Source organism: Pseudophryne corroboree, chromosome 1 (assembly GCF_028390025.1).
Source record: "Pseudophryne corroboree isolate aPseCor3 chromosome 1, aPseCor3.hap2, whole genome shotgun sequence".
Taxonomy (NCBI): domain Eukaryota; kingdom Metazoa; phylum Chordata; class Amphibia; order Anura; family Myobatrachidae; genus Pseudophryne; species Pseudophryne corroboree.
The window spans coordinates 356,484,695-356,497,526 of record NC_086444.1 but is presented as its reverse complement, the minus strand read 5'-3'; the positions used below and the strand labels follow the sequence as shown (position 1 = coordinate 356,497,526).

At 46.4% G+C, this 12,832-nt stretch overlaps 1 protein-coding gene and 1 pseudogene across 1 annotated transcript in view; both read right to left on the bottom strand.

The window, feature by feature from the left end:
• Positions 1-12,832, bottom strand: part of PPIL2 (peptidylprolyl isomerase like 2) — a 157,034-nt gene that overhangs the window by 69,333 nt on the left and 74,869 nt on the right. Inside the window, exon 5 of the mRNA XM_063964777.1 lies at positions 301-314. Coding sequence (XP_063820847.1) covers positions 301-314 — 14 coding nt within the window. The remainder of the gene's footprint in view (positions 1-300; positions 315-12,832) is intronic.
• On the bottom strand, positions 6,729-6,847 carry LOC134948398 (5S ribosomal RNA; annotated as a pseudogene).

The window sequence follows — 12,832 nt, the reverse complement described above, 5'->3', positions numbered from 1 at the left end:
AATGGCGTTCAACCGCCACGCCGTCAAAGGCAGCCTCGGTAAGATCTGATACACGCCCGAACCTTGCTGTAACAGTTCCTGCCATAGAGGAAGATGCCAGGGATCTTCTATGAATGAATCTTGAAGAACTGGATACCAAACCCTTCTCGGCTAGACCGGAACAATGAGGATCGCCGGAACCTCTGTTCTCCTACAGTCAACCCCTTCAGCAGAGCTGAAGCAGAGAGGACACCTAGACCGACTGAAAACACCCCAGGTGTCACGAGGGCGTCCACTGCTATAGCTTGAGTGTCCCTTGACCTGGAACCATATTCCTGAGGACTCTCGTTGAGGCGAAACGCCAACCTGCCCCATTGAGGCACTCCTCAAAGACTTGTCATTTCTGTAAAACTTCTCGATGACGACAGTAATTCTCCCGGATGGAGAGCGCGTCTGCAGAGGAAATCTATTTCTCCGTCGTTTACGCCCGGAACTAAGACTGCTAATATAACGATTACCAGTCTTTCCACCGAGCGGAAAACTATTTCAGCTTCTGCCACTGCCGCTTTGCTCCTTGTTTCGCCCTAGCGGCTTACTGACGTCACTGCTGTCAAGTCGTCCGACAGAATTAACACGGGCAGATCATGAAGAAAAAGTTCTTACTTCAAGAAAGCTTATTGTAGACAAGCTTCGCAGCTTGACCTTTTCCACTGAAAATACGTTCCATGCAAGGACTGCTCCCCAGCCTCGAAAATCTGCATACATGGACACCAGGATCTAACCCTGGAACCCAAACCTTCGTCCCTCTAGGAGGTGAAAACTGAGCAGACACCACAGGAGCTATATCCCGGCCATTAGACTTATATTCCGATGCATGCTAGAGAGACCCGGACCACATACCCAACAGGTCCCGTGAAAACCACTCTGGCATTTGACCTGCTCACCGAAAAGGCCCATAGGTCGCATCAAATTTCTTCATCAATGGAACATATAGATGAAAGAAAATGCAAAGATGGTGCTTCACTCCAACGGTGCAGCAACCCAACAGACAGGACAGTCACCTCAGTCCCTTAATAGCTTCTAAAATGTTCTCGTAATTGCTGTGGTGCGCTCCCTGGGTTAATTATCGACAGTCTTTTCTCAGTCCAATGCTAACGGATATATGTTCATCAACATTTGGTCATAAAACAACGGGAAAGGTCCAAGTATCTTCTCTCCAAAAATACAGATTTAGTGGGGTGTCAAAAAGCCCACCCAAGATCGCATGGGAGGTTACTTCCCGGGATTTGCAGCAACAGTCAACCAATGCAGATTCTCGGCTGGTTTTATTCCCCTCTGGTCATCGACGGTCCCTCCAATCAATCACCAACGCGTTTCAGCTCTATATATGAGCCTTCCTCAAGGTGTGTGCATAAATATATATATATATATATATATATATATATATATATATATATATATATATATATACACACACACACACACACACACACACACACACACACATACACATACAGAGATAAGGCAGTTACAGGATGTTAAGATACTCTCAGTAAAAAACAGTTGATGCCGACAGGGTCCCCCGCATACAACTGTGTCCTCCAAATAGTGTTCCCTTTAGACAATTAAGCAACTACCGACCTGCCGACACTACATCCACTGCATCGAGGACCAATAGGCGATCCCAGTTAGTGACAGAGCACTGATTCCTGTCGACACATATCGACTAAAAAGCTATAGTGAGCATTCTGACCAGGGAATCACAAAGTACATGCACAACAGACTGTAGTATACGTCCATTTAACTTACCAAGTGCTATATCCAAACACTGTGTCCCCCCACGATTGTACAATGGCGGGGACCTGGAGGAAAATGGTGCTGAACGAGATGTGAGGGTGAAGCCCCGCCACTTCTCGGCGCGCTTAAGCCCGCTAACTATACATTCCTTTTTTCCCCACAGGAGGCCCCTATACAGTGTCTACCCACTGTATATAACAAGTACCCCTTAAAAAGGTGTTCATCATGCTGCCCAGGGCGTCTCCCCCCCCCCCTGCACCCGTGCGAGCCTCCGGCGCGGGAGTTAAAGGCGCGCTGTGCTTTATGTTTGCAGGGACTGGGACACTGCCTATACAGTACAGAAGTGTACACCCTGAACAAAATGTCCAACATGCTGCCCAGGGCGCCCCCTCCCCCTCGCGCCCCGCACCCCCGTGAACCTCAGGCGTGGTAGTAAATGGCACGCAGCGCTGCATAATGTTGGAGGGGAAAGGGACACTGTCCACAAACAGTACATAATGACTACCCCCTGAACAAATGCATAACATGCTGCCCAGGGCGCCCCCCCCCCCCTTCTGAGCCTCCGGCGTGGGAGCAACTGGCGCGCAGCGCTGTTCATGCTGGCGGGGGTATGGGACACGGTGCCCAGGCACAGAGAAAGCTTTTTTAATGCCAGCCTTGTTAAAAGACCAGTAACTTGCTGCCCAGAGCACTCCCCCCCCCCAGCGCCCTGCACCCTGTGAGTGCCATTGTGTGGGAGCATGGAGCGCAGCGCAACCGCTGCGCTTACCTCCGTTACCGAAGTCTTCTGCCGTCACTGAAGTCTTCTTGTCTTCCAATACTCACCCGGCTTCTTTCTTCTGGCTTCTGTGAGGGGGGTGACGGCGCGGCTCCGGGAACCAGCAGCTAGGCGAACCAAGTGATCGAACCCTCTGGAGCTAATGGTGTCCAGTAGCCAAGAAGCAGAGCCCTTGAACTAAGAAGAAGTAGGTCTGACTTCTCTCCCCTCATTCCCACGATGCAGGGAGCCTGTAGCCAGCAGGTCTCTCTGAAAATAAAAAACCTAACCCAAAGTCTTTTAGAGAAACTCAGTAGAGCTCCCCTAGTGTGTGTCCATTCACTCCTGGGCACAAAGTCTAACTGAGGTCTGGAGGAAGGGCATAGAGGGAGGAGCCAGTTCACACCCAGTTTAAGTCTTTATAGTGTGCCCAAGCTCCTGCGGATCCGTCTATACGCCATGGTCCTTTTGGAGTCCCCGGCATCCTCCAGGACAGAGGTTCTCAAACTCGGTCCACGGGGGGGCCCACACAGTGCATGTTTTGCAGGTCTCCTCACAGAATCGCAAGTGAAATAATTAGCTCCACCTGTGGACCTTTTAAAATGTGTCAGTGAGTAATTAATACACCTGTGCACCTGCTGGGTTACCTGCAAAACATGCACAGTGTAGGCTCCCGAGGACCGAGTTTGAGAACCTCTGCTCTAGGACGTAAGAGAAATGCAAATTAAATGAACAGACGAGAAATCTAAATCATATTAATATTTGGTGGGACCACCCTTTGCCTTTAAAACTGCATCAAATCTTCTAGGTATGCTTGCACACAGTTTTTGAAGGAACTCGGCAGAGATGTTGTTCAATGCATCTTGGAGAACTAACCACAGATCATTTGTAGATGTAGGCTTGCTCAAATCCTTCCGCCTCTTCATGTAATTCCAGACGGACTCGATGTCGAGATCAAGGCTCTGTGGAGTCTATATCATCACTTTCAGGACTCCTTGTTCTACTTTACTCTGAAGATCGTTCTTAAGGACATTGGCTGTATGTTTGGGGTCGTTATCCTGCTGCAAAAAAACTTTGAAGCCAATCTGACGCCTCCCTGCCTGTATTTCTCAGCATTGAGGATACCAATAATCCTGACCAAATCCCTAACTCCATTTGCTGAAATGCAGCCCCAAACTTGCTTCACTGTTACAGGTTGAGTATCCCATATCCAAATATTCCGAAATACGGAATATTCCGAAATACGGACTTTTTTGAGTGAGACTGAGATAGTGAAACCTTTGTTTTTTGATGGCTCAGTGTACACAAACTTTGTTTAATACTCAAAGTTATTAAAAATATTGTATTAAATGAACTTCAGACTGTGTGTATAAGGTGTATATGAAACAAATGAATTCTGTGAATGTACACACACTTTGTTTAATGCACAAAGTTATAAAAAATATTGGCTAAAATGACCTTCAGGCTGTGTGTATAAGGTGTATATGAAACATAAATGCATTCTGTGCTTAGATTTAGGTCCCATCACCATAATATCTCGTTATGGTATGCAATTATTCCAAAATACAGAAAAATCCGATATCCAAAATTCCTCTGGTCCCAAGTATTTTGGATAAGGGATACTCAACCTGTACTGTATTGACACTCATTACTGTATTGCTCTCCAGCCCTACAGCAAACAAACTGCCTCTGTTACAGCTAAATAAAGTTTTGACTCCTCAGTCTAGAACACCTGCTGTCATTTTTCTGCACTTCAGTTCCTGTGTTTTCATGCATAGTTGAGTCGCTTGGCCTTGCTTCCACGTCAAAGGTATGGCATTTTGTTCGCAATTCTTCCATGAAGACCACTTCTGGACAGACTTCTCCGAACAGTAGATGGATGTACCTTTGTCCCAGTGGTTTCTGACAGTTCTGAGCTGAAAGTACTGCTGGACATCTTCCAATTTCGATGGGAAGTAAGCATGATTGCCTTGTATTTCATATTATGCACTAAGTTTCCTTAACCGTCCACTGCGTTTTTGGTTCTCAACGTTGCCTATTTCTTGGTGCTTCTTCAAAAGAGCTTGAACAGCACACCTTAAAACACCAGTCTGCTTTGAACTCTTTGCCTGGGAGAGACCTTGCAAATGCAATATAACCACTATTGTGTCTTGTTGCTGTGCACAGTCTTGCCATGGTGTATGACCTGTGATAAGAAACGGTCTTTCATAACCTCACCTTTCTTGCAGAGTTTGTCTGTTCCTCACCCAGTTTTAAGCCTCCTACAAAGCTGTTTCTAGTAATGACTGTGGGGATAATTCAGACACGATTGCGGAGGTGCGTTTTCGCACAGCGGGCGATCAGGTCTAAACTGCGCTTGCACCGCAATGCGCCAGCGCGTCAAACGACTGCACCGGGCATCAGTGCATAGCGACAGGATGGTGGGAAAAAAGCGATCGCAAAAGTGATTCACAGGAAGAGGCCGTTTGTGGGTGGCAACTGACCGTTTTAAAGTAGTGTCCGGAATAAAGCAGGCAGACTCAGGCGTTTGGGGGGAGGGTGTCTGATGTCCGCTCCGGCCCAGATCACCAGCAATCCATCGCAGCGGCAGAGTAAGTCCTGGGCTGAGCAGAGACTGTACAAACTGATGTTTTTGTCCAGCTCTGCTACAACTGCGATCACACACCTGCACAGAACATTTCCCCTCCCCCTGTAGGCGGCCACTACCTGATCACAAGGCTGCAAAAAAAAAAAAAAAAACGCACCCCAGCGATCAGGTCTGAATTACCCTGTGTTTCAACCAATATATGAAAATGGTGATCATTTACACCCGTTTGGTTAATCATACACCTAACTATAATCCTACAAAAATCGCTGACTTTGTGCAATTGTACCTAGAAGAATAGATGCGGTTTTGAAGACAAAGGATGGTCACACCAAATATCGATTTGAATTAGATTTCTCTTCTGTTCATTCACTTTGCAATTATACTGATAAAAAAACCTTAACACTTTTGAAAACATTCTTACTTTACAGCATTTGTTCCACACCTGCCTAAAACTTTTGCACAGTATTGTGTAATTAATATACATTTTATATACATGTTTCACAAAAAAGTGAGACCTAACAGTGGAAGGTGTCAAAAGTGATTATAAAACAGTGTAATGATCATTAACAAATACACCCATAAACTTAAAATTAATAGATTCAGCGTTTATCTGAAATTACTGTATTCAACAACTTAAGTCAGCCAACTAGATATCGGGATCGGTACGAGATCCCGCCACCTGGGATGCTAAACATCAGGATCCCGACATAGGCATGCCGAGCGGCGGAATGCCGACAAGTGGGGCGAGCGCAACTAAGCCCCTTTGCGGCTTCGGTGGCGAGCTACGCTCTCCACATGTTCTATTTCCCTCCATAGGTGTCGGTGGCGATATGGTGGCCTCGTCGGGTTCCTGATGTCAGTATTGTGACAGCCGGGATCCCAACTATTGGTATGCTGACTGCATACCTAGATATCAGAGGGCCAGCTGTATATTATGGCTCCAGACTGTGCGCTACAAACAAGTGCCAAAATCTACTCCAGACTGTGCGCTACTGACAGCAAGTACCAAAATCTATTCCAGATAGTGCACTACTCACAGAAGTTTCAAATATCCATTCCGGTTTGTGTGCTATTCAGAGCAAGTACAGTATTGAGTTCTAAGTGGGGCCCTATTCATCTAAATCACTACATCAAGTCCCAGGCTGAGCATTATAGAAATCAAGAGACAGCATTCGCTATAAGTAGTGCACCATGCAATACAAACTATTACATCCATTCCAGACTTTCATCAATACAGCAGAATAGATTATTATTTTCCATCTCCGTGATGGATCTGAAGTTATGTATGAAGTATACATCTTTTCTGGGGCACACTTTTGACTGTATTGAAAAAAATTAAATGTAACCTTCATTTTGATTACACTTAAAATTGAGGCACAGACATACATATAGGTATAAATACCAATTTTTAAGCTAAAAATTAGTATGAAAGTGAAAATAGCTTTCCTTATATAATGTATTCGTTCTTCCACATGCAATGGGGAATATTTATAGGAAAGGAGCTCACTGGGCTCAATATATACGCCAATATTGTATTAGTGCTTCAATTGGATACGTAGCCTCTTATTTCTTGGGTACCAAAATCAATGTTGTCTGTTAAAAATAAAATACCTATGGTACCTAGTATTACTCGGTGGTCTCCCATCCAGGTACTGACCAGGCCCAACAGTGCATAGCTTCCAAGATCAGACGAGATTGGGCATGCCCAGTGTGGTATAACCGTAGGTCAGTATAATCCAACAAACATCATCAAGATTGGACACACAGATATGTATTATATAGGAGGCTTATACGGAGTATTAAATAATTCTCCAGATAAAGTGATGATGATGATGATAATAAAGCTAATTAAAGAGGAGAACATTCATGCATGGACTGATTTTTTTTTGTTTTTGTAATTTTTTTTTTCATATATATCTCTCAGCATCATAGAATTGATTTTTTTTCACTCAATGCATGCATGTTCTACTCTTTAATTGGTCATACCATCATAACTATATCTGGAGAATTATTCAATACTCAATTCAAGCCTCCTCTATAATACGTGTCTGTGTGTCCAATCTTGATGTTTGTTGGATTATACTGACCTAAGGTCATACCACACCGGGCATGCCCAATCTCGTCTGATCTTGGAAGCTATACACTGTTGGGCCTAGTCACTACCTGGATGGGAGACCATCAGGGTATACTATGTACCATAGGCATTCTATTTTAACACACAACATTGAGTTTGGCACCCAAGAAATAAGAGGCTATGTATCAAATTGAAGTACTAATACAATATTGGAGTTTATATTGAGCCCAGTGAGCTCCTTTCCTATAAATATTTCCTTATTGCATGTGGAAGAACTGGATGATTCTCCGTGATGCACGGGACATCTACACAAATTCAATCTACATACTTCTCCAAAATACCAAGATTTTGGTGCGTCTTAAATTACAGGGCAAGGCATTGCTACTGAGCAATTAAGTTTTCATATAGCAATTTCTTAACTGACCAATTTAAAAGAAATAAAAAATAAAAATTTACTCACCGGTAATTCTATTTCTCATAGTCCGTAGTGGATGCTGGGGACTCCATAAGGACCATGGGGATTAGCGGCTCCGCAGGAGACTGGGCACAACTATAAAGAAAGCTTTTAGACTACTGGTGTGCACTGGCTCCTCCCACTAAGACCCTCCTCCAGACCTCAGTTAGGATACTGTGCCCGGAAGAGCTGACACAATTAGGAAGGATTTTGAATCCCGGGTAAGACTCATACCAGCCACACCAATCACACCGTATAACTCGTGATACAATACCCAGTTAACAGCATGATAACAACTGAGCCTCTCAACAGATAGCTCAACAATAACCCTTTAGTTAAGCAATAACTATATACACAAGTATTGCAGACAATCCGCACTTGGGATGGGCGCCCAGCATCCACTACGGACTATGAGAAATAGAACTACCGGTGAGTAAATTCTTATTTTCTCTAACGTCCTAAGTGGATGCTGGGGACTCCGTAAGGACCATGGGGATTATACCAAAGCTCCCAAACGGGCGGGAGAGTGCGGATAACTCTGCAGCACCGAATGAGAGAACTCAAGGTCCTCCTCAGCCAGGGTATCAAATTTGTAGAATTTAGCAAACGTGTTTGCCCCTGACCAAGTAGCAGCTCGGCAAAGTTGAAGAGCCGAGACCCCTCGGGCAGCCGCCCAAGAAGAGCCCAATTTCCTCGTGGAATGGGCTTTCACTGATTTAGGATGCGGCAGTCCAGCCGCAGAATGTGCAAGCTGAATCGTACTACAGATCCAGCGAGCAATAGTCTGCTTAGAAGCAGGTGCACCCAACTTGTTGGGCGCATACAGGATAAAGAGCGAGTCAGTCTTCCTGACTCCAGCTGTCCTGGAAACATAAATTTTTAGGGCCCTGACTACATCCAACAACTTGGAAGCCACCAAGTCATTTGTAGCCGCAGGTACCACGATAGGTTGGTTCAGATGAAAAGCTGATACCACTTTGGGGAGAAACTGGGGACGAGTCCTCAATTCTGCCCTAACCATATGGAAAATCAGATAAGGGCTTTTACATGACAAAGCCGCCAATTCTGAAACACGCCTGGCCGAAGCCAAGGCCAACAACATGACCACTTTCCACGTGAGATATTTCAAATCTACGGTTTTCAGTGGCTCAAACCAATGTGACTTTAGGAAATCCACCACCACGTTGAGATCCTAAGGTGCCACTGGAGGCACAAAAGGGGGCTGAATATGCAGCACTCCCTTAACAAAAGTCTGAACTTCAGGTAGTGAAGCCAATTCTCTCTGGAAGAAAATCGATAGAGCCGAAATCTGGACCTTAATGGAACCCAATTTAAGGCCCATAGTCACCCCTGACTGTAGGAAGTGCAGGAACCGGCCCAGCTGAAATTCTTCCGTTGGGGCCTTCCTGGCCTCACACCACGCAACATATTTTCGCCATATGCGGTGATAATGGTTTGCGGTTACTTCTTTCATAGCTTTTATCAGCGTAGGAATGACTTCCTCCGGAATGCCCTTTTCCTTCAGGATCCGGTGTTCAACCGCCATGCCGTCAAACGCAGCCGCGGTAAGTCTTGGAACAGACAGGGCCCCTGCTGCAGCAGGTCCTGTCTGAGCGGTAGAGGCCATGGGTCCTCTGACATCATTTCTTGAAGTTCCGGATACCACGCTCTTCTTGGCCAATCCGGAACAATGAGTATAGTTCTTACTCCTCTTCTCCTTATTATCCTCAGTACCTTTGGTATGAGAGAAAGAGGAGGGAACACATAAACCGATCGGTACACCCACGGTGTTACCAGAGCGTTCACAACTATCGCCTGCGGGTCTCTCGACCTGGCGCAATATTTTTCTAGCTTTTTGTTTAGGCAGGATGCCATCATGTCCACCTGTGGTTTTTCCCACTGGTTTACAATCATTTGAAAGACTTCTGGATGAAGTCCCCACTCTCCCGGGTGGAGGTCGTGCCTGCTGAGGAAGTCTGCTTCCCAGTTGTCCACTCCCGGAATGAACACTGCTGACAGTGCTAACACGTGTTTTCCGCCCATCGGAGAATCCTTGTGGCTTCTGCCATCGCCGTCCTGCTTCTCGTGTCGCCCTGTCGATTTACATGGGCGACCGCCGTGATGTTGTCTGACTGGATCAGTACCGGCTGGTTTTGAAGCAGGGGTTTTGCCCGACTTAGGGCATTGTAAATGGCCCTTAGTTCCAGAATATTTATGTGCAGGGAAGTCTCCTGACTTGACCATAGTCCTTGGAAGTTTCTTCCCTGTGTGACTGCTCCCCAGCCTCGAAGGCTGGCATCCGTGGTCACCAGGACCCAGTCCTGTATGCCGAATCTGCGGCCCTCTTGAAGATGAGCACTCTGCAGCCACCATAGCAGAGACACCCTTGTCCTCGGAGACAGGGTTATCAGACGATGCATCTGAAGAAGCGATCCGGACCACTTGTCCAACAGATCCCACTGAAAGGTTCTTGCATGAAACCTGCCGAATGGAATCGCTTCGTAGGAAGCTACCATTTTTCCCAGGATCCGCGTGCAATGATGCACCGACACCGGTTTTGGTTTTAAGAGGCCTTTGACTAGAGATGACAGCTCCTTGGCCTTTTCCTCCGGGAGGAACACTTTTCTCTGTTCTGTATCCAGAACCATCCCTAGGAACAGCAGGCGTGTCGTAGGGACCAGCTGTGACTTTGGAATGTTTAGAATCCAGCCGTGCTGTTGTAGCACTTCCCGAGATAGTGCTACCCCTACCAACAACTGCTCTCTGGACCTCGCCTTTATCAGGAGATCGTCCAGGTACGGGATAATTAAAACTCCCTTCCTTCGAAGGAGTATCATAATTTCCGCCATTACCTTGGTAAAGACCCTCGGAGCCGTGGAGAGACCGAACGGCAACGTCTGGAATTGGTAATGACAATCTTGTACCACAAACCTGAGGTACGCCTGGTGAGGATGGTAAATGGGGACATGTAGGTAAGCATCCTTGATGTCCAGCGATACCATGTAATCTCCCTCGTCCAGGTTTGCAATAACCGCCCTGAGCGATTCCATCTTGAACTTGAATTTTTTTATGTATGTGTTCAAGGATTTAAAAATAAGATTTTACTTACCGATAAATCTATTTCTCATAGTCCGTAGTGGATGCTGGGGACTCCGTCAGGACCATGGGGAATAGCGGCTCCGCAGGAGGCAGGAGACAGGGCACAAAAGCAAGCTTTTAGGATCACATGGTGTGTACTGGCTCCTCCCCCTATGACCCTCCTCCAAGCCTCAGTTAGGTACTGTGCCCGGACGAGCGTACACAATAAGGAAGGATCTTGAATCCCGGGTAAGACTCATACCAGCCACACCAATCACACCGTACAACTTGTGATTTGAACCCAGTTAACAGTATGATAACAATGAAGTAGCCTCTAAAAAAGATGGCTCACAACAATAATAACCCGATTTTTTTGTAACAATAACTATGTACAAGTAATGCAGACAATCCGCACTTGGGATGGGCGCCCAGCATCCACTACGGACTATGAGAAATAGATTTATCGGTAAGTAAAATCTTATTTTCTCTAACGTCCTAGTGGATGCTGGGGACTCCGTCAGGACCATGGGGATTATACCAAAGCTCCCAAACGGGCGGGAGAGTGCGGATGACTCTGCAGCACCGAATGAGAGAACTCCAGGTCCTCCTCAGCCAGGGTATCAAATTTGTAGAATTTAGCAAACGTGTTTGCCCCTGACCAAGTAGCTGCTCGGCAAAGTTGTAAAGCCGAGACCCCTCGGGCAGCCGCCCAAGATGAGCCCACCTTCCTTGTGGAATGGGCATTTACAGATTTTAGCTGTGGCAGGCCTGCCACAGAATGTGCAAGCTGAATTGTACTACAAATCCAACGAGCAATAGTCTGCTTAGAAGCAGGAGCACCCAGCTTTTTGGGTGCCTACAATATAAACAGCAAGTCAGACTTTCTGACTCCAGCCGTCCTGGAATTATATATATATATATATATATATATATATATATTTTCAGGGCCCTGACAACGTCTAGCAACTTGGAGTCCTCCAAGACCCTAGTAGCCGCAGGCACCACAATAGGTTGTTTCAGGTGAAACGCTGACACCACCTTAGGAAGAAACTGGGGACGAGTCCGCAGTTCTGCCCTGTCCGAATGGAAAATCAAATATGGGCTTTTGTAAGACAAAGCCGCCAATTTTGACAATCGCCTGGCCGAGGCCAGGGCCAACAGCATGGTCACTTTCCATGTGAGATATTTCAAATCCACAGATTTGAGTGGTTCAAACCAATATGATTTGAGGAATCCCAACACTACGTTGAGATCCCACGGTGCCACTGGAGGCACACAAGGGCTGTATATGCAATACTCCCTTGACAAACGTCTGGACTTCAGGAACTGAAGCCAATTCTTTCTGGAAGAAAATCTATAGGTCCGAAACTTGAACCTTAATGGACCCCAATTTGAGGCTCATAGACACTCCTGTTTGCAGGAAGTGCAGAAATCGACCTAGTTGAAATTTTTTCGTGGGGCCTTCCTGGCCTCACCCACGCAACATATTTTTACCACATGTGGTGATAACGTTGTGCGGTCACCTCCTTCCTGGCTTTGACCAGGGTAGGTATGACCTCTTCCGGAATGCCTTTTCCCTTAGGATCCGGCGTTCAAACCGCCATGCCGTCAAACGCAGTCGCGGTAAGTCTTGGAACAGACAAGGTCCCTGCTGGAGCAGGTCCTTTCTTAAAGGCCGATGCCACGGTTCCTCTTGGAACAGACATGGTACTTGCTGAAAGCAAATCCCTTCTTAGCTCCCGAGGCCATTAGTCCTCTGTGAGCATCTCTTGAAGTTCCGGTTACCAAGTCCCTCTTGGCCAATCCGGAGCCACGAGTATAGTTCTTACTCCTCTATGTCTTATAATTCTCAATACCTTGGTTATGAGAAGCAGAGGAGGGAACACATACACCGACTGTTACACCCACGGTGTTACCAGGACGTCCACAGCTATCGCCTGAAGGTCTCGTGACCTGGCGCAATACCTGTCCCATTTTTTGTTCGGGCGGGACGCCATCATGTCCACCTTTGGTCTTTCCCAACGGTTCACAATCATGCGGAAAACTTCCCGATGAAGTTCCCACTCTCCCGGGTGGAGGTCGTGCCTGCTGAGGAAGTCTGCTTCC